Genomic DNA, 22550 nt, shown 5'->3' with positions numbered 1-22550 from the left:
AGGATTATAGTCATGAACACCTATTTAGTTTGTAGCATCCCCTGGGCCAGACTGGGTGTGCAGACTGTGTGCCACACCTCCTAGCATCGCTCCAACATCACGGCACTGAGCGGTGGTGTGATCATGTGACTCTGTGCATTTCCGACACAACAATACAACAGCACCGTATCGGTCTGGTCCTCCTTGCGTTCACGCTGCCACTGTCTGTCCCCCGCCCCGCGGCTCGGTCTCGGCATGGCGGACGGCGAGAGGTCCCCGTTACTATCCGATCTGGGAGAAGGCAATCTGGGCAGCGGCAACGGCGGGGTGTCGCCCGGAGCAGCGCCCTACGGTGTGCCCAACAAACCCCAGGGTGAGTATCCATGGAGCTCAGCCTCTCTCCTCCACCAGCCAGCCCTGGAGTTAGCTTAGCATTCCTTAGCCCCCACCACTGACTGGGCATTCTGGTTAGCATGCTAGCTCAGCTTTGGAAAGCCCTCAGTGTCGGGTATGTAGGGACTGTAGCATGCAGCTCAGCAATATTATTATGGCATGTTTTATTTACGTTTCATTACACAAATTGCTGCACGTAAATTTAATAGCTGAATTGTCAACTCTGCTCTCTCATGCTTGACAACTGTAATGCTTAGCTAGCTAGCATCGGTGGAACACCTGATATGATTGACGGAGAAGAGAGCCAATAGGGAGCCCGCTAGACTGAGCTGCGACCAATGAGCGTTCACGTAGGGCGGGACTTAGTTTAATGCATTAATGGGAAAAGCATGATATGTGTTTCCTATATGACATTGTAAAAGGGTTTCTTATAATGGGTTTAATGGTTTTACTCTGACAACCTCAGTCAGACTCGCACAGACCCCTAAAGTCTGAAAGGTGTTGGAATTATAGAACATTAAAATATTGCCTTTATTTGACAATGCTTACCAGAAATCAGGGTTCTTAAAGTTCATTACAAATTGTTGAATAAGTTAAAGTAGAAATAAGGTATTAAAATGTCTTGAATAAAGACATGGGGAGAGCGGGCTATTATAGAACAATAGTTCTTTGAAACGTTGCAATTTAAAAATGGAAATTGTCCCATTTATTTCCTATATTTTCCTCTTTTTTTACTTCTCTCTGTCTTTCACAAATACTCAGCCAGACCCTCATTTGTTGAAGCTACTACGCTCCACATTCCAGACGTGTTTTTTCTTCTAAAGCTCCTTTCAGTGGAACACAAGACCAAATCGTATTATGTCGTTAATCGTAACCGTAACGTAAGAGGCACCATGTCATGGGAATTTTTTTTTTTAATCCATTGCACAACTCTTGTGACTTTTCCTTCTAAAGGTGGAGTCAGCGATTCTGGAGAACGCTAGTTGTCAAATATATTTTTTTTAAATCAGTGAATATCCCATGATTCCCCTCATGATCCGCTACCTGTCCGTACTGTGTTCAGTGTTAAAAAAATAAGTTTTCATACACAGCCAAGGCTCTGTAAACTGGTACTGGAAAAAAGGGTGTGTAATCAAAAGGCCCCGTCGTAGCTAGCAACATACATGTGTTAACAGAGCCTGGGCTGTTTATTAACAATTCATTTTTTTGGCGCAACTTGTGTGGAGATATTCACTGGTTTTGACCAAAAAAAAAGTGATTTTGACAACAAGCGTTTTCCAGAATGACTGACTCCACCTTTAACTACATTTCATTCATTGGTTCCCTTCCTTGTCCAGGCTTCCCGCCGTTCCCCAGCCCCACCCAGCCCTCAGTGCTGCTGGGCGAGGACCCTCCACCCTACTCCCCCCTCACCTCCCCGGAGAGCGGCAGCGCCCCTGTGATCAGCTGCAGGGTCTGCCAGAGCCTCATCTCTGTCGAGGGCAAGATCCACCAGCACGTGGTCAAGTGTGGCGTTTGCAATGAGGCTACGGTAGGTTTGTAGAGGAATTCATACAACCACATCTCACTCAAAAACACACAACATACACACACAGAAGTGGTCATTTATGAGGGTTGTTTCACACAGATTACAAGAACCTATTTTCTCTCATGCCGTAGTGAGGTCTACTCACGCATAATATGGATTTTAGTGGGATAAGCGTTTCTAAGACTGTAACTCCAACCAAATACAGTAGAGTTGAATGTAAAATAATTTCGTTTCTGGTGCTTAAATAATTGACTTTCCACAATCTGTATTACTGTGGATAATCCATTGAGCCCAAAGTCAGGCCAATAATAGGCCCTATTATCCCTTTCAAAATATTGTTGTTAAAGTTAAACCAACTCTTTAAATGAACTGTATATTTTGAATTTGTTTATTAAGGTGGGCAGTCAGTCAAGTTTCTATGCTGAGAATTGTCCACCTAGTCAGAGTTGGTTAGCTTCAAGAAGTTGTTTTTTCGAGGAAATCCTATGACACAATCACTCCTAACTGTGTAATTTTGTTTATTCCAAACCTAGAGTGTTCACTTATTTAATCTGGTTGGTTTGGTCAGCTGAGTGCAAGACATTTCAACTTGTTTGAGGACCAAAATATCACAGTGATACTTGTTATAAAGGAGGTATGGGTCCTCTTCAAAATGGGCGTAGCTGTTAAGACATATCTGTAGACAGGATGTATGATAAGAAAAATTAACACTTGTACAAATTCTAAAGCTATACAATTATACCTCGTTAATCTTCAGATCCATTAGGCCGTCTTGACGTGATAAAGACTTGTTTCACTATATTGTTTAGTCAGCTCTTTGCCGGTCCATTAACTAGACAAGAAGGTATGGATATGGACTAAAAGCACATCTACAGTATGTGTTTGGTGTATTAATACCAGTGATCAGAATGAATTGGATTGCTATATATATACTTTAATGATTCAGTTTGACTGGTCAAAAACTGAAAATGTGTTACCTGTAAGTTCTTATGACATGTTGACCGTTAAGCTTTTTTCCCTTAGTCTAAAGTCAAAGGAGTTTTTGAACCAGACTGAGTAAAATGCTGATATTGAAAATAAGCAGAAGGGTTGCAAATGTTGGTCCAAATGTTGAAAAATAGTTCCGTAGTTAAAACCACTGACTATGGTACTGGAAACCAGGGTTCGATTTGCAGTCGGGGCATGTCCAATGAAGGTCCTTACTTAGGCAAGACCCTCAATGCTAACTGCCTACCTCCAGTTGAAAGGTTTTTTGGATAAAATAGTCTGCAAAATGACATGTAATGTAATGTTAAAAAACTCAAGCTCCACCACTTTTTTAAAACAGAAGAAGCACTGTTTTGTATTTTTTTTTGTTTTTTTTGTTTTGTTATGTCATTGCAATAATGTAAGATGTTATTTCATATTATATGACTGTGACGGACTGTATTTTATGCTGTTTAAACTGAAATAAAACTATTTCTGAAAAAAAAAAAAAAACTCAAGCTCCTCTGCCAAAACCAGAGGCAGTACATAAAGTCAACCTGACATCTTGACAATAGTCTCATAGTCATGTTCCTGTTGTAATTACACAAGATGTCGCAATTAACTTGACATTGATACATAACTACAGAATGTACTGTCACGCACAGCAGAAAACCAGGAGGACAGATGCATTTTTACTTCCCTTCAATTAAAAAAAGAATTGTCCAACAGATGCATAGGTAAATTTGAAATGATCAAGTCTTAATCACATCTTTGACGAAATGGGAAAAAAACCGATCTTAACGATTTTTGACAAATGTAGAGTGGTGCTGAATACAACAAAGCTGTGTGTGTGTGTGTGTGTGTGTGTGTGTGTGTGTGTGTGTGTGTGTGTGTGTGTGTGTGTGTGTGTGTGTGTGTGTGTGTGTGTGTGTGTGTGTGTGTGTGTGTGTGTGTGTGTGTGTGTGTGTGTGTGTGTGTGTGTGTGTGTGTGTGTGTGTGTGTGTGTGTGTGTGTGTGTGTGTGTGTGTGTGTGTGTGTGTGTGTGCGCGATTCACAGGTTGTAGGCTTAAAGCTATGTACAGATGGAAGAGTGAAAAATAAGAAATGTGTCCAGATGCACCAGTTGGCAATACGAGCCATTCTACAGCTGGTGGGAACATATGTACATGCACAGAAATATGTCCGCGGTATTCATATGTAAATCAGTGTGCACAACCTTGTTAACATAACACACAAAAATGCATGTAGAATTAAATTAGCCTGGATTAGCACACACACCCACCGTTAACATTACAGATGGATGTTGCATCATACAGCCATGTGTTAGAAGTCCCAAGCGCTGGCTACTTTCCAAGGCTTCGTACGGGAATGTGATATATATTTCAACTGTGTGGGACGGCAATTATCATTTGTATAAATGTAAATGGCTTTGATCTATTCTCGTCTGTGTTGGTTTTAATGGGGGCGGTTTCCCCCCTTCTCTTAATTAGGCTGATAAATGATGACTCATATTGTGATATTATACTTTTGTCTAGCACAGGCTTTAATTTAACAGTTGGGTTTGGGATGACAACCAGTATAAGTAAACAATATAAATGGTTATTTTTTCTGCCACAGATTCACTTTGCAAATTGAGACGAGTTGAGAGAAATGATCACACATTGAGACAGATCCTGCAAAGTTTAATGATATATTTAATCAAAGAAACTTCATACATTTCTATCGTGGGGAAAACAACTGAACATACCTTTTTTTAATAAAGGTAGGAGTTAGTGCAAGACTGTTGTATGAGTCATTAATATAAGTATTATAAGTGTGAATTCAGAAGTAGTGAGTAGAAATAATTTATTTTGGTCGATATTAACAGTTTTCCATCCGGAATACACATATTAAAAAAATAATAATAATTAAATAAAAAACAAAAATATTTGATTTAAAACGAAAGAAAAAAACATAAAAAAGAAATGGACCTTTAAAGCTGTAGGCTGATGCTTACTTACTATATGCTTGGGGTGTGTTAAATAACCTCAAAATATTACAAACGTTTTTTTTTATGAATATGTCAGCAAGTTGTGCCTGAAGTGATAGGGACAATGAGGCACCAACGGTAACATGCTGTATGATGAATGCACTCCTTTGGTTCCTTACCTGAGACTGAAGTACAACAGCCACTTCCAGTATCTCACAAGAACACTTCTCTCCCTCGAGTAGTATCGGTTAATTGCCGTCCATCAAGAATAATTGTCTTGCTATCTCTCCTGCTATTCTAATACATTGTTCCCCCTGTGTGTGTGTGTGTGCGTGTGTGTGTGTGTGTGTGTGTGTGTGTGTGTGTGTGTGTGTGTGTGTGTGTGTGTGTGTGTGTGTGTGTGTGTGTGTCTGTCTCTCTGCAGCCCATTAAGAACGCCCCAGCAGGGAAGAAGTACGTCCGCTGCCCCTGCAACTGTCTGCTCATCTGCAAAGTCACTTCCCAGAGGATCGCCTGTCCCCGGCCATATTGGTGAGGAGTTCTTTCCGCGCGCGCGCGCGTGTGTGTTTTTACTTGTACAGGAATCTTTGCGAGGACCAGTTTGAGCTTTTTACAATCGGAGTGAGGACATTTTTTCGAAAATAAGGAAACTCTTCTTGTTAGTTGAGGGTTAACACTAGGTTTTAAGGTTCACATATGAATTAGGGTTATGTTAGGGTTTGTACATGGGTTGGGGTAAGGCATTTAGTTTTGATGATTAGGGTAAAGCGCTAGGTAATTCAGTATGTCAATGAGCGTCCTCACAAAGATAGAACTACAAGAATGTGTGCGAGTACCTGTCTGTGTTTGTGTGTGACTACCTGTCTGTGTCTGTGTGAGTAAGAGAAATGAAGCAGAGGCTACACAGTGCTCTGGTTGCAGCAGTCCCTCAATTAAGGCTTTGCTCCCGGCGCCGTTTACATGCAGCGCTCAGTCAGCCGGAGGAGGAAATAACGGCCTCATTAAACCAGCTACATCACGTCCTTCACCTCTGCATATCCTCCATAGTATGAGACTGTGTGTGTGTGGGGAAAACACAGTGTGCAGTGTGTGTTATGTTGGGACACATTTCATCCAGGAATAGTATAATCAAAGGTGAAATAAATAAAATGTTGAGGTTTTACATTTTCAACCAGCACGGTTTAAAAAAAATCCCATTGAGACCGAAGACTCTTTTTCAAGGGAGACCTGTTCCCATTCCCACATTACCATTCATACACCGATAGCAACTTAACTATCTGGAGCAATTTAGGGTTCAGTGTCTTGCTCAGGGACACTTCGACCTGTGGCGGGGGGACTGGGGATAGAACCACCAACACCGTAGTTGAGGGGGGACCACCCTACCCACTTCGCCACAGCCACCCATTAGCCACTAAATTCCCTGGAGCTACTATGTTCATGTTGCAAAGTCAGAGATCAGAAATAACACACACGCCCCTTCCTACAACCCAATCTTGTCGGAAGTAAACAGGAAATGGTTGCTGAAAATTCCAACATGTTTGTGAAATAAATGTTCTGTCAGTAAAACAAACAGACATCAGTCAGGTCACACACATATGTATTGGTAGTTTTTATCTGAATAATTTTTTTAAATATAGTGAAACAAGGCTTATGTCAGTCAGTCTAAATGTGTGACTTTGGCAGCCCATCTGAACACCATGCTTCTGCAGACGAGGTGTAATTGCTAAAGACAGATAAGATTCCTTGTTGACGCCCCAGGCATAGTACTGGTATGTGAAAGAGAAAAACATTTTTTAGCCATAATTTGTCATTTTCTGCTGCTGTGCGAATGTGTATACATGTTAAAGCTGTACACCATCACAACATCTTGTTATAAAGATCTGAAAGACATAATTCACCTGTCAGCTCCGGTGCAGATCATACGGTAATTCTAAATGCTGATTTGAGATTTGCATGTTTAAAATATGCACATTACTCCACCTGGATCTCATAAGCACATATATGCTTGAAATTGGATGATGTGCTTACAATTTGTTGGCAGGAAAACAACAAGCTTTCACCTTCACAGCTGTGTGTGTGTGTGTGTGTGTGTGTTTCTCTGATGTAAGTGTTCATAATCCTGCTTTTACTTCAGTTGACCAAATGTTTACATATTAAATCAAAGTAAGGCCAAAGGGTTGTGTATATATGTATTTCTCATAGCCCACTTTTTCCTGCATTGCATTACTCTGGAGACTTTACCTCCACTGTCAGTGTTTTGCATGGAGAGCAGACATGCTGTCTAAAGCAGACACATCTCAGTGCGAGTGTGTGTGTGTGTGTGTGTGTCTGTGTCTCTCTGTGTGTGTGTGTGATCAGTGAGTCTGAGGGAAGGCGCTTGGGGGAAAAGCAGTTTGAGTGGTAATGAGAATATTGGCTCCAAAGAAAACACTGCCGTCAGCCGTTCCAAACTGTCAGTGACACGTCAGGCACACAACACCAGACTGTGATTGTTTACTTGTAGGCGGAATCTGATTTTGAGTGATTTGTGATGATGTGAATGTTGACTCTGTCTTTGTGTGTGTGTGTGTGTGTGTCTGTGTGTGTGTGTGTGTGTGTGTGTGTGTGTGTCTTTCTCTTTCCAGTAAGAGGATAATAAACCTGGGCCCGGTTCATCCCGGTCCGGCCAGTCCAGACCCCCAGCCGGCCGGGGCACGCGTCTCCTGTGGACACTGCAGTAACACCTTCCTGGTATGAAACAACTTTCTATACTTAAAAAAGAATATATTTTTAATGAGCTTAAAGGAAACTTTTTATGAATCTTTGTGACCTGAACAAATAACAACAGGTTTTAGAATCACACTTTTTATAATTCCACAGTTAAAGGGTGGAGAACGCTTGTTGTCAAAATCACTTTTAGTCAAAATCAGTGAATATCTCCTAGATCCACAACTGGTCTATACTTTGTGTGTGCTGGACATAAAAATGAATTGCTAATACACAGCCTAGGCTCTGTAAACTGGTATGTTAAAAAAGGGTATATAAACAAAGGAGCCCCCCCCCCCCGTAGCTAGCAACATGCCTGTTGACAGAGCCTAGGATGTGTATTCTGTATTAAAACATTTAGGCAAAAAGTGAATTCCAGAATCAGTGACTACACCTTTAAATGAATCATTTGGCATTTAGGTTGTTTTAATCCATTCAAACACTGAACTGGACTGTTTCTTGGAAGACTTCATGAAGTCACTGCTCCCTGTCTTAAAACATAATGCCAACATCGATCTCCTCATTCAACTCCTGGCAAAGAAAGGCGAATAAATTAATTTCCCTAAATGTTCTTCCATCTTGACCTTTTACAGTTCATGTAATAGTCTGAGCTCAAAGGTCCACTCACTAGATTTGAACTCTCAAATTGGTGGCATCTGAAGTGTAGTTTTTTTTTTTTTTTCTACAAAAAAATCCATTCATTGATTTGCCCTAATCAACCTCTAAGACCCTCAGTTAGAAATGCAACATCAGTACAACCAGTTAATCAGGTCTCTGGCACAAGTCCGCACCTCTCTGCTTTCTCTGAAGGAAATACATCTGAAAAAAGACATAAAATAACCTCCACTAAAAAGAGCCAATATACAAGAAAAACTTTTTTTTAGAGAGGTGATGCATTACTATGCTAAATAGCTGATTAACATGGGATGCAATTTGCAGTTTTATTTAAAAAATTCTGTTTTTTCTTTTTAATATACAAAATTATTGTTTTAAGGTAAGTAATCAACTGGCAAAGTTTCATGAGGACATCTAAACGTTTTAAATATTACCCTTAATATACCCTTAAGTATCTTTAAGTATCTTTATCTTTTAAGTTGACACGTTGAGTAGGCCTGTGAGGTTTGTGTTTTGCACCGTACTGTAGCACAGCCAGACAAGTGAATTATTGAAAACATCTTATCCCCACACGGCCAAGAAACCGCTGAGTTACTGACGTGAATCAATAACTCCATCAACTCTCTCTTGATATATTCGGGGCCATTTCTGTGCCAAAGGGGAAGTAACATTTTTACTTAGTGCTCCTTAACAATGAGTGGGACAGTGAGAGATGTTGTGTGTGTACATATGGTGAAAGTGATAGGGAGAGAAATAGAAGAATGGTAGTCCTAAAAAAATCCCTTAGATGGATGTTACAGAGTGTGTTTAACATTCAGTGGTACATCCCCCTCTCACCTGCCTCAAGCCCGCGGCTCAAACCAAAGCCAAATCTTTGCCCTGGGTGACTTTGCACTGATCCTATTGTGGCAGATGTGCTGATAATGCTACTCAAGATATTTTTTTCCCCCCCTTCAGAATAAGTAGAATGTAGTTGGAATGCCACAGTGTACATTCTGCTCTGAGCCGTTTTATAAATCTATCACAGTCTGATGTTAGTGGAAGGAATACATGTCTAATCCCAAAGAGAAGACTGTTTTTCTTTCTCTTTTTCTTTTACATGGCAAACAAGATTCAAGATTCAAAGTGTTTCTTGTCGTATGCACAATAAGAAACATGTTCTCAGTCATACAATGAAATTCTTCCTTTGTTTTCCACAGACTGAATGCCAAGAATGAAACATGCAATATACAAGTAAAATAGAAAAAAAAGCAGCAACAATACAGAATATACAATGTACAAGGCAAATAGAGAAGCCTACAGTGCCTGTTGTCAGGAACTGGGATGGTTGTTGTGTGTTATATATTTTTTATAATATGTCAGCAACTCGTGCAGCAGCTAGAGTATTTAAAGAAGAGAAATCTGTAATTCTACTAGGAATTCATAGTAAAGTAGTACCTTGCTGACACCATGTGACATTGACTTAAGTACCAGCAACACCACTGCAGATTTACATGTGGTTTTAAGGTTGAATAATCATTTAGTCAGTTGGTCAATCAACAAAAATAATCAAATATTGATCATTTAAAGGTTCAGTGTGTAGATTTTTTTTTTGTCGGCATTATTCAGAACAGACTTGTGTGGAAAATTGGAGTGTTGCAATCTAGAACTTTTACCACTATATGATGCCAAAATACTCCTATATTACACACTACCTTTTATCAAGTAAAATGTCAAACAATGTCTGTGTTCAAATACCCATACTTTCTGCTATTTAGTATGGTAGAAAAAAGATGTAGGATGTCCCAATTCTTGTGGTCGATCTAGTATGCTTAAAAAATACCCGGATGTCTACTAGATATGTTCCGCGATTTTTATTGTTGAAAACAGCATCCTATTTGGGCGAGGCAAGATCAAGGCGGGAATGTTATGATGAAATAAATAAGTACAAGTATGTCACAAGTGTAGCATACTGCAGTGCTTCCTAACTAGATCATTTTTATGGTAAAATGATGTAGTATGTAGAATAGAAAAACAGAAAGAGTATGCGATTTGGAATGCAGGTAATTGCTCGTACCGTCTTCTCAAATGTTAGGACTGTTGCTTTTGTCCATTTTATATTATTGCATTTTTTTATATTTTGGATTTTCACTCAAGCCTTTTCAAGAAATCCCCTTTTGAACTCAGAACAAGTTATATGGACTTTCATTTTTTTGTGTGTGTGTTTTGCAGACTCCATACCCAATTAATCTAATAGTCGGGGCTTTTACTGCAATACAAACGTTTGATGGCAAACAACCCTCATTACACACAGCCCCCTCACACCCCTAACATTAGCCACAGGTCACTTATATAAAACCTTCTGTACAGGAGAAACACATTATAAAACACATTATGAGCCAGCAGTGTGAATGACTTTTGAAGTGAACCTTTAAAGCACTTACAATTATTTGCTCTTTTCTATTCCCTGCCCAACCAGACTTGCTTTATTATTTAGCTATTTTACGCAATATGTTTTAAAGCCTCTGGAAACCTGGTCTTAAAAAGTTAGAAGTCACAATATGATATCAAAGTTGGGTGTCTCAATAAGCTTTTACACATTTTTTGATTGAAAATAAATGTACATAAATAAACTTCTTCCCACTCCTTTTCGAAACATGGCGTTACAATTATTAAGTATTTGTCATTCATTCAATGTCTAAATATTGTTACCACTATAATGTTTTTTGGCTGAAAACTGAAGGTCACACATGATGTCTTTTCCTCTTTGTGATTCCAGTGGACAGAGTTCACAGACCGGACACTGGCCCGCTGCCCGCACTGCAGGAAAGTGTAAGTAGCTCCAAGGCAATTCATCACCCTCACTGTACTTTGACTATGAAGAATTACTTTGACAGGCACTTAGCTCAAACTCATTGTGTGTGTGTGTGAGGGCGTGTGTGTGTGTGCGTGTGTGCGTGTGTGTGTGTGTGTGTGTGTGTGTGTCTGTGTGTGTGTGTGTGTGTGTGTGTGTGTGTGTCAGACAGCAGGTAATAGGTAGGCCTCAGGGTCTACTTCAAGGACAGGACACGCTAGTTTTTCTTTTTGGTATCAAACTTGTAAGATTTTGTTTGTGTGACTCTTCTCTTCAAATAAATTCCTCGGCAGCCCTCGAGGTGTTTACACATCTTGCGGTTTTCTGATCTGTCGGATTATTTTGCGCCGCATGAGTTTCCCTTGAACTTGACCACTAAACACATTCCTTTATCACTATCTCCGTAAGCTTCTTAACGTGGTCACCAAAGATCTCGTGACTTTAAAGAGACTACTAAGAAAGTCTTAAATGTTTCTGAAACAGTCACATGTTTCCTCTGATGATTATAAGTGCCCCGTAACAGCAAACGAGACCATGAGTGAAAAGAATGCCATTTTTTTGTATATAGGTATTATTAATGCCTTTGCACGGGTCCAATTCCCCGCCAATTTAGATGAAACAATTTACAGCAGGAAGGCCAGAAAAGCCTGTGTTTATGAACGCTACTAAATAAAAGTTTACTTTGCTTCACCATGGTCATTTTACCATTATTAATCCGTCATAGTCACAGTCAGAATACCTTTGTAGTGGTCGCAGGCGGCGGGTAAATAATACAATCGGTGATGGCTGAATTCAGGGTCCTCCTCGAGAACTTAAATAGAAACTGATCCATTGAAAATGTCATTAGAAACGCTAATCATACAGGCGCTCTGGTGGGGTAGTGGATAGAGCGCGTACCATATTGGCTCCGGCCTTCGTTGCAGTGGTCGCGGGTTCAAATCCAACTCGAGGACCTTTACTCCATGTCATTCCCTCCGTCTCTCTGTCTCCCCATTTCGACTCTGTACTATCTAATAAAGCTTGAAAATGCCATAATCTTAAAAAAAAAATGCTAATCATAGTTTAGATTTCTACTCACTTATATTCATTTAGGTTCATTCCCTAACACAAGTATAAACGTCCTCTCCTCCTGCAGCTCCTCTATTGGTCAGCGGTATCCTCGGAGGCGGAGCTTGTGGTGTTTTCTACTCTGCTTGCTCTTCAGCATCTCAACCGCCGGACTGATGGTGAGTGAATGCTACCACACACACCTCACTAACAGTCAGTATTAAAGGTGTAGTCACGCTTGTTGTCGAAAATCGCTCTCTGTCAAAATCAGTGTGTATATATCTTTAAGGCGTCAATACACAGCCTGGGCTCTGTAAACTGGTATGTACACAAAGGGTATGTTAACAAAGTGGGCCCACTGTAGCTTGTGACATGCCAGTTTACCAGAGGCAAGGCTGTGTATTAACACTGGATTTTTTTTTAAGCACACACACACACACACACACACACACACACACACACACACACACACACACACACACACAGTATGTTAAGGTAGTGGATGTTGAGGAGATATTCTCTGATTTTGACAAAAAAAAAGTGATTTTCAACCACAAGCATTATTCCAGCTTTTTTGATAAGATATTATAAATGACTGGCTTGTAGGCTTTTTCCATTTTACCAGACTGAAAATAACAGAAAAGAACAATGTCAAACTAGTAATCTGTCCTCCCTTGTTAGTTTACAAAGTAAAACCTTTACAATGACAAATGAAACAAAGGGAAACACACACACACACACACACACACACACACACACACACACACACACACACACACACACAAACACACACACACACAGTAGAAACAAAGCATTGCGATTCTAATCTATCTGCCTTTTTTTGTTGGCTCTTGTTTAACATGGAGGGAGTGCGACACTCAGCCGCTCTCCAGACACATTGTGACAGCTCTCTATTTGTCAGGGAGATACAGCAGACAGACACAGAGCTACTTTGAGCTGAAAGCAACACCCACCCCAATAGCACAACACATTTATATAACTTCTGGCTCTAGTTTTCAGCTCCTGTTGTCCCCTCTACTTATTTTTCCAAGGGTAGTAAAGTATTCTGTATGATCCGTTTTCAGTTATTGCTTTGATTCAAATAGGAAATAGTAGGAATGCAACAGTAGACAAATCTACATATTATCAAATCAAACTTTACCTATAGTTACTTTCGTGCAAAATTGCAATACCAGGTGCTTTAACAGTAAAGGGGAAATAAAGCAATACCAATAAGTTAAAAGTAATAACATAGCACACATTAATAAATAGAGATACATATGCATACATCAGTGCAAAGCTAGTCTCGCACAGCCAGACCAAACTTGACACATTCTGCTTTACAAACAGCAGAGGGCGCAAGACGAACATGAAAAGGATCCCTGTAGTTTCCACACACACACACACACACACACACACACACACACGCGCGCTGAACAGACAGACACACACACACACACACACACACACACTGAACACAGCATGCCTACGTGCCTGCCAGCATTTGTAACAGTAAGCAATTGGGCATGCAATAAATATGCTGTATTGACAACATTGCCTAATGCCGGTGTAGTGGCAATAAATGTCACAACACAAGCTCAGGTTGTGTTTAATACAAAAGTGAGTTGTTTTAATTATGAGAATGGCTCAAGAGCACAGGATTTGACAGGTTTTTAATCCCAACGTTGCATCAATAAAACACTGTGGGCAACAACCCCAAGGCAAAGTTATCGGGAACAAACTTCATATCCAGTCTGCGTTTAATTAGGATTAAGATTGCAGTGGTTTTACAACACATGTAGGTGGTTAGAAATCGAAGATAGCTAGAAAAATGTATAACCATAATATCAGTAGCTGTGTGGAGCTGGGCTGTTTTCACGAGTTAAAGGTGGAGCCAGTGATTCTGGAGAATGATTGTTTTTCAAAATCACTTTTTGTAAAAATCTGTGAATATCTCCTCACGATCTGCGACCTGTCTGTACTGTTTGTGCTCTGAAAAAGAATCCAGTGTTGATATACAGCCTAGGCTCTATAAACAGAGGGTATGTAAACAAAGGGGCCCACAGTACCTAGCAACATGACCGTTTACAGAGCCCAGGCTGTGTATTAACAATGGATTTTTTTTTCCACCGCACACAGTGCAGACCGATAGCAGATCGTGAGGACATATTCACTGATTTTGACCTAAAATTTTTTTTAAAACAAGCCACCAGAAGTTCACCAGAATCTCTGACTCCACCTTTTAAGATTTTGAGGTCCCTAAGAGCAAACTTAGTCATTAAGACTTAACAGGAGAAGAGGGAAGAACTTAATTTAACTTAAGGCTGATGCACACATATTTGTTTTAAGCATATTTGATGTTATTTCAGCATTGCTTGCCTGTTTCAATGAACTAATGGTTAGATACAACTGCTAGGAACACTCTTTTTTTATATATACTGATAAAAAGAGAAAAGCATATGTCTGCCAGTGTTTCTGTGTGGCCAACCTTATCTGGATGACTGGTCGTGGACCTGAACACACTCTGTGGTTTGTAGCATTAATCATCTGAGTCAGGGCTGTGTATCATCCCGGAGTTATCTGGCTGTCAACATTGTGAGCAAGATTATTTATTACCGGGATTTCTTTCTTTTTTCCCCATTATGATTGTTTTTCTTTTATTGTCAACATACATTCATAGAGGTAGTAACAACAATATCAATTATTTTCTTTCATTTCACAGGCTTGAGCCTTGTAAAGAAAGAAATAAAGCTGTAAAGAAAAAAGTATAGGTGCAAAGTATAGTAAAGGAAAAATACAGGGTACAAACATTTAAAAAAAAAAAAAGGTAAATTAATTAATAAATGCAAGACAAGAAAATACTGAAAAAATGCCTGTCTTTGAAAAAAAATATGTTTCACACACAGGTGAAACAGTTCTTTTCATACTGGATATATATGGAGTAGGAGTGAGGAATAGGATCATTTCATTGCATTGGGCCGTTTGCATTCTGAATTAACTCGGTATATTCCTCGGATTTCTCATATTCCTGAGAGAGCTGTTAACCGGCAAAATATATACGCAAAATATTTCTTCCTAAATCCTGTCTCATAATATTTTCTCTGACTCTTTAAGCCCATATTAGCTTTGCTCTGGTATTATGATGACTTTTCAAACACAGATTCATATTTGCGTATCCTCCAGAATATCCCTGCGGGTCCTCTCAAAGTTACTTCTGCCATCTTCATTAAGCACTTCTCTCTCGAGCAGCTGCATACTTAATGCTTGGAGGGAATTGTATTTTCTCTTCAATCTCTCAGTCACTCTCTGAGAATTAAATATTTGCTTTTTTCCGTCAAAATGTGCTCATTTCAAACAGTGGGAATTCATTTGTCTGGTGCAGAGGGATTAACTAAGGACTATGGAAACATGAGACACACGGAAAGTTTTAGGTGTGTGTGTGTGTGTGTGTGTGTGTGTGTGTGTGTGTGTGTGTGTGTGTGTGTGTGTGTGTGTGTGTGTGTGTGTGTGTGTGTGTGTGTGTGTGTGTGTGTGTGTGTGTGTGTGTGTGTGTGTGTGTGTGTGTGTGTGTGTGTGTGTGTGTGTGTGTGTGTGTGTGTGTGTGTGTGTGTGTGTGTGTGTGTGTGTGTGTGTAAACAGTAAAACATCTTTAAATTCTAAAGTCCGATGCAGGCCTCATTCATATGTAGGAATAATCCCATATGAATTTGATATGTCTAATTTCTTCTGCGATGTAAGCGGACAGGTCGGATATTACCTTTTCATCGCGATTCAAATGTCTTCCCCTTTGTCCGTCCCACACGTTGCTGGTATTAATACACAGCCTAGGCTCTGTAAACAGCCATGTTGCTAGCTACGGTTGGCCCCCATTGTTTACATATCCTTTGTACATACCCATACCGGACCCATTTACAGAGCCTAGGCTGTTTATAAACACTGGAATTTAGTTTTTCTTGATTTTGACAAAAAGGGATTTTGACAATATGCTTCCTCCAGAATCTGTTAAATGTAGATGTAAGCAGACAGTAAAAAAAAATATGATATAGGTGAAAAAATTGGAATTCGGCAAGACAAGAAAGTGTAACTACGGCTTAAGCAATAGCATTAATAGCATAGATAACAAAAAATAAACGGGCTGGTTCCTCTTTTAACAGTAACACTCACTGTATACGTTCAGTACGTGGATGGAATTCTGCACAGTTTGCGTCAACATAAATGGGTCACATAATAAATGCATAGAAGAACATTTTCAAACCCTAATTGCGGCTTTAGATCTTCTGCTGGTTCCCATCATTAACGCCTGATTGAACCCGAGCTCATTATAACCACCATATCATACTCTGTCAGAATATGCTTAGAATTCCCTTGAAAGGCCTTTAAAAAAAAATGTCTTGCTAATTTTCTTGCTATTTCGCCTCTCCCTCTCTCCCTCTCCCTCTCCCTCTCCCTCTCCCTCTCCCTCTCCCTCTCCCTCTCCCTCTCCCTCTCCCTCTCTCCCTCCCCCTCCCTCTCTCTCTCTCTCTCTCCAGGCTGGCACGTGGGTGAAAGCTCAGACCTACCAGGGGATCTACGCCTCGTGGGCCGTGCTGCTGCTGCTGGTGGTGGTCACCCTGATCCGGGCTTTCTACTGGGCCTGTATGAGGGTCAGCCAGCCCCTCCAGAACTTCACATAGACCCCCTACCCTCTACCCCCTACCCTTCTCCTACCCTGCCACACCCTTTTCAAGAGGAAAAAATCGCTTTAAAGAAAAGGAAAAAAATACCCCACAAAAAAATATTTATTTAAAAATCCAACTCCAGAGAGAAACAGTTCCCTTCTCCGTCTTTCCCCTTTTAGTTAAATGTCTTTCTAAAACTGGATGGTGATAGCGAATGGCGGCGATTGCTATATATCTTATCGGTAATTATGATGAAGCGTATAGCCTACTATTGTACTGTTTATCTGTTCTAATCTCGTGGCCAGTGGGGGGAGGGGTTTATTTTAACATTATAATTATAACAGTTATAACAACAACAAAAATCCCGGTTCTCTTTCCTCCCCTTGCGCTATTTCTACATTTTGGATTAAGTCCGTGGCACATCTAGTTGCACTCGCGCAACCTCTGAGACAGAGGGCTTTAAGTCACATTTTAGTTGTGAATATATAAATATACATCGCCCCTTGTTTTTGATTAGGGGAGACGCACTCTTCCTTCAAATCCTAATTTGACATTAGGTTTTAGTATTCAAGCATTTATCGTTTATTTTTTTCAAAAACGAGAAAAATATTTTTTTGTGACAAGCGGACGATGAAGTCAGACGAAGCTAAACCAATGGATGTCAGTATAGAGACGTGTGGCTAGAAGGGACATGGGCCTGCTTATTGTGAATCGTAAGATCAAGTAAGGTGTTGAAATGTGTCCTAAAAAAATATGTAATTTGGCCGTGTGTAGAAGGTAAGGCTGTGATGTCTCTCTACTCAATGTTTATGCTGAATTATCCCCCGGGAACTGACTTTGATCCAAAGCTGCTCGAAAGCCTTAAAAAGGAGGTGTGATAGAGACACACACACACACTTAAACACACACAAACAGACACACACGTACACACACCAAAAATCACACACACGCATACGTCCACATCTTCACAACAAAAGGAGGATGCTCTTTAAGAGTTGCATCAGCTCAGAGAGCAGAAACCAAAGGCTTCCCAGCCTCTCAGCCTCTCTTCAAAGACGAGACTTTCAAACAGATTTTCTCCAGACTGTTTTGACATTAATTCTATTTAACATGAAAGTCTTATAATTTATTCTGGTCCTGTTACATTGAAACCACATCCGCTTTGTATGCCCTTTATGATCCCACCTATAGCCAACATGTTGACTTTAAAAAATCTTGCTACGAGGAACTTTCCATTTTTGTTGATTGTAGTGCCCCCTTTGGACAAAATCTCTATTGTGTTTACAACGTCAGCGCCTGCTGTACTTAGGATTTGAAACACTTGTATATGTCAGATTAATAATGATATGACCATGCTAAAGAAAAGAAAACTTTGCTTTACTACCGTTCAGGAAGCAGGATCTTCCGGTCTGCCTTCCGTAAATCCTTTTGTCCAAGTTGGCGGGAAAATTCAGACCTGTGCAAAGGCATTACTAATAACTCTATAATTGCGTTGTTTTCGTTGATGGTCTCGTTTGCTGTTACAGGTCAATTAGGATCATCGGAGGAAAAACGAGACTGTTTCATAAACCATTTAAAAGTTCCTCATAGGAACTCTAAATCACAAATATTGAATGGACGTATCCCACAAAATGTGGCATAATCCTCCCTCCTATAGGTCAATAGACAGGCGTTATTACAGGCTGTACTATTATGTTACATTTTATTCTGTTCAGCTTTCCCCAAAACAGACTGAGATACAAAACTGTTGCAACATAGATGTCTGCCTCTCTTTATACCCACAAAACCCCTGTGAGGTAAAAGAGTATAAGGTGTGTTTTGGAATAGTTTTTATCCTTGCAAACAGCACAGCATTTGTCTAGGGATAACATTAAGAGCTGCATTTTTTAGCGCCTGTCTGTGTATTTTTCCCTCGCTGAGGTTGAAAAATCAGTGAAAGCAAAACGGTAAGCCTGAAAATGCCAATACTACACAGAGTACGGCCTTGTATGTCTCCTGATGGCAAACCCTCTTAACACTTCTTGATCGGCACAAAAGCACAGTTCTGCCTAGTTTGAATTCGGGACCATTCATTCACACTGAAAAAATATGTCGAGTTGTTGTCATTGAAGATTGGAGGCTGGGATCTTGAGCTACGAAAAAAAAAATGAAAACATTTCAGATATTAGCATTCACCTAAAGGCCAGTGGAATCTTTGCAAAAGAAAAAAAAATGTCAGTCACAATCGGTCAGTAACTTCAAACACACACTACAGACAAACACACACACCACACCACACCACACCACCCTACAGTCTCACTCAGTGTAATTCCCACAATGACTCGTCTGTGGTTCTGAATGTGGTTACATATTATCTTTTGTTATAATGGATTACTGTACATTCTTTGTTGTTTTGGATTGTAAATATATTTGTTGTCCTATGTGTGTGTATACAATGGAAGTGACTGCGCCTATTACGTTGCACTCTGAAAGCTTAACACTAATACTACTACTGCTGTGATCGTTGCAGACATTTTATTTTGTCCGTTTTTAAGAAGGTTATTTTTTTTGCAACCTGTTACATATTTAATGATTTGATGATCTACTACTAACCTGATAAGCCTCCTGGACACACGGCCGTGTCCAAATCTTAACCACAAAACTGCAAACACATCAACATACTCACTCTCTCACACACACACACACATACATTACCTCCAAATCACATTCCTAGTCAGTTACATTTCAATATTGCTCTCACACACACACACACACACACACAGCACCTTATACAGTAGTGAGAAACACTGCATTGCATTCACCAAGTAAAAATGAGATGAAGTTACCCTGCTAGACTGAACTGAGGTCGCAAACAGTTCATATGGAAAGTGTCATGTTATTTATTGTACACGCTGCAAAAAAAGGCGGCAATTAAGTCATTTTTTATCACGTCCTACAATCTTATTTAATATGGCAAAAGTCTGTAATGGGGTGAGATTATTTCACTTTTTTTCAACACTCAACCGATGGCAATTATATATTTTTTTCCTTTTATTGAAATCAATACAATAATTTGCCAGTTTTTAACTTATGGTCACTGCATTACATTTTTAAGAAACCGATCAAATCAAAATAGGATTGTAGGACTGAGTTTAAGATGACATGACTTGCTTAAGGAGACCTTTGTTTTTTGCAGTGGAGTGATCATGTTTTATCCATGACTGCAAAAAAATTAAAATTAAAATAAAAAATCCAATCATGTTTAAACGCCACTAAATAAGAACCTGGCTGATGCTCTTTTCAGAGTTTGTTTACACACAAATAAAGACATGATGATGATGTACAAAACAGTGGACGTGAGTTCTTTGTGTTATTTTTCCAACACACACACACACACACACACACACACACACACACACACGGGATCTGATAATGCCATGTATCTTTGTAGCCCTACATTTTAATTACATGTAAATGTTATGGTGCAATGTTTGAGGTCAACCTGCGTGCATAAGATCTCGAAGGTGACATTTTTGCATATATTATTATGACGATATGTTCTGGGCCCTTGAAATACTCAGTGTGCCCTTTTTCCTGACTTTTTATGCTGCTGTTGTCTTGCCCTTGTGCAACTTTAGTGCTAAAATACGGATTGATTGACACCAGTGCAGTAGATTGACTCTATGTTATCGTGTTTCGCTTCTTGAAAAGGTTGCACGATTCATACTCTGCGTTGCACAGTGTCTTGACAATGTTACAGTAAAGTTGACGTAACAAAGAGCATTTCATAAAAAATTCAGCACTGATATGTAGCCCATACAGTCAGATGAAGATTATAAATGGTGTTAACATAAACAATACAGCTTACGGATGTAAACCTGCTATATTTATTGTGTTTTATATTGTAGGTTTGTAAGATAAAGGCATTATCTTTTTCCATAGCCCACTACAAAATTCAGCTCATCTGCCGTGACATTGTCTCGCAATGCCGTGACCCGGATTCGAACCGGGGTTGCTGCGGCCACAACGCAGAGTACTAACCACTATACGATCACGGCGAGCTACGATGAGCTGGTGGGTAGAGGCAGGATCCCACGCAACCATACACTGAGTGTGTGCGTCATACAGTGTGTGTGAGAGAGAGAGAGCGCGCGTGATACGATACGGCTGCGTCCCTCCCCTTTCTATGGTCCCTCCGCGCCTGCTTGCACCTGCTTCTAAAGGCATCCAGTCTAAATGCCAAATGAAGTGTTATCATACCTTTTATATACGCATTTATCTACTACTTTGGGCAAACCTTTTTCAACTTCTGCTTGTTAATAGGTTACATTCCTGTTTACAAAAAGGTTAAAGTCCTGTTTGGTTTACACAGTGGGTTACAGTCCCATGGAAATCGGTTAATAAAGTCATATTTTACATTCGCTTTTCTAATGTCTAGCCTACTCTATGCTTGATGTTTTTCAATCGTGATGTATTTCATGCCCCTGTAAGCACTTTGAATTGCCTTGTGTCTGAGTTGTGCTATATGAATAAACTTACCTTGCCTTGTTACTAGGCCTAACATTGCATGTGCTCTCATTCTGCTGTGCAGGTAGTAGCCTATATGTTTAGTGGTTACTCTATGAGCTCAGCATATATAGCCTACCAATTTAATCCCGTTTGTGTGAAAATGCTTTAACATAAATATGTGGATTCATCATAGTAACCTTGTTTTGACATCACTGATATAGGCCTACTCCATCCAGCATCTTTAAGAAATACCCTATAACAGACATTGGCCTAACACACCCACCTATAATGGCTTCCAGATATAATGTCTACAGAGTAGGTTTAGAGATACTATTTGTAACTGAAACCTATGATTTAAAAGCTATCAGCCACTCAATTCATTTGGATAATTCCTGTGAGTGCAATATTCCCTCTCTTTGTTGCACCTGAATGACTCCAATTTAACACAATTTAATTAGAAATTTTTGAGTTTTTTTTTATTATAGGGAAGCCGAAATTGGTTTTGATCTTTATTTTTAAAAAGGATCTCAACCCGTTTTTCCCCCTTATTCCCTCAAATGGTTGGGAAGAAGACACTGCTATTTTTTTTCTGACACATCTTGGCTTGGCACTTCCCTGCTGTCTGCCTCTTGAGTTTCATGCGGATATATTTTTTGCCTGGACACAAAGAGATGGAGGGATTAAGGACATTGAGAAACCTTTCAGAAACCACACAGCTCCCGGGAGAGAGAAGGATGAACGAGGGAGGATGAGAGATCAGGAAAGAAAGTGAAGAAAAAAAAAGAAAACCCCCTGTAAGTGAGCAAGACAATTGGTCCCGTAACCTTCTGGGTTTTAAGGTGAGACACATTGCAGGTGAATAGAGGAAAAAGTGTTTCACTTACAGATATTATCATGAAACTCTGCCATCTGACATTATGACAATCATTAAAGTAATTATTATGTATTTGTATCTGTAAAAAATATTGGATTTCAACATTAAAGAGGCTGACGTTTTTACAGAACTGTTTTTGGAAATGGCCTTTTTTCATTTTATATAAAAAAAATAATACAATGCACAGGTCTTAAAAATATTCTTATCAGTATTCTGTAGGTTATTACAGAAATAGTCCTTTGTAAAAACCTTAAGAATAATGCTAGGAATGATTATGGAAAGTTTATTTGATGTAAGTGCTTTAGAAGTTGAGATTATTGGTTCAGAGTGTTGGGGGGGAAAAAAAGCGAATGTTGAGATAATGGCCGTTAAAGATGGTTGTATAGGACAAAATATACAGACGCAAACAGACCAGGTAAAAATAAACACCCAAATGTACATTTTATTTACACTAG

The 22550-nt window shown here is 39.7% G+C and overlaps 1 protein-coding gene across 1 annotated transcript; it reads left to right on the top strand.

Annotated features, from left to right (window-relative positions):
• Positions 1-153: 153 nt before the first annotated feature.
• Positions 154-20062, top strand: pip4p1a (phosphatidylinositol-4,5-bisphosphate 4-phosphatase 1a). The gene is made up of 7 exons (XM_080034288.1): positions 154-352; positions 1710-1903; positions 5260-5366; positions 7460-7565; positions 10954-11006; positions 12164-12254; positions 16605-20062. Exons 1-7 carry the CDS (start codon positions 235-237, stop codon positions 16746-16748), a joined length of 813 nt encoding a protein of 270 aa, XP_079890414.1. The 5' UTR covers positions 154-234; the 3' UTR covers positions 16749-20062.
• The last annotated feature ends 2488 nt before the right edge of the window (positions 20063-22550 follow it).

Source organism: Ammodytes marinus (assembly GCF_949987685.1).
Source record: "Ammodytes marinus genome assembly, chromosome: 9".
Lineage (NCBI taxonomy): Eukaryota > Metazoa > Chordata > Actinopteri > Uranoscopiformes > Ammodytidae > Ammodytes > Ammodytes marinus.
Note: the sequence above shows the minus strand (reverse complement) of the source record. Positions and strands in the feature narration are given on the sequence as shown.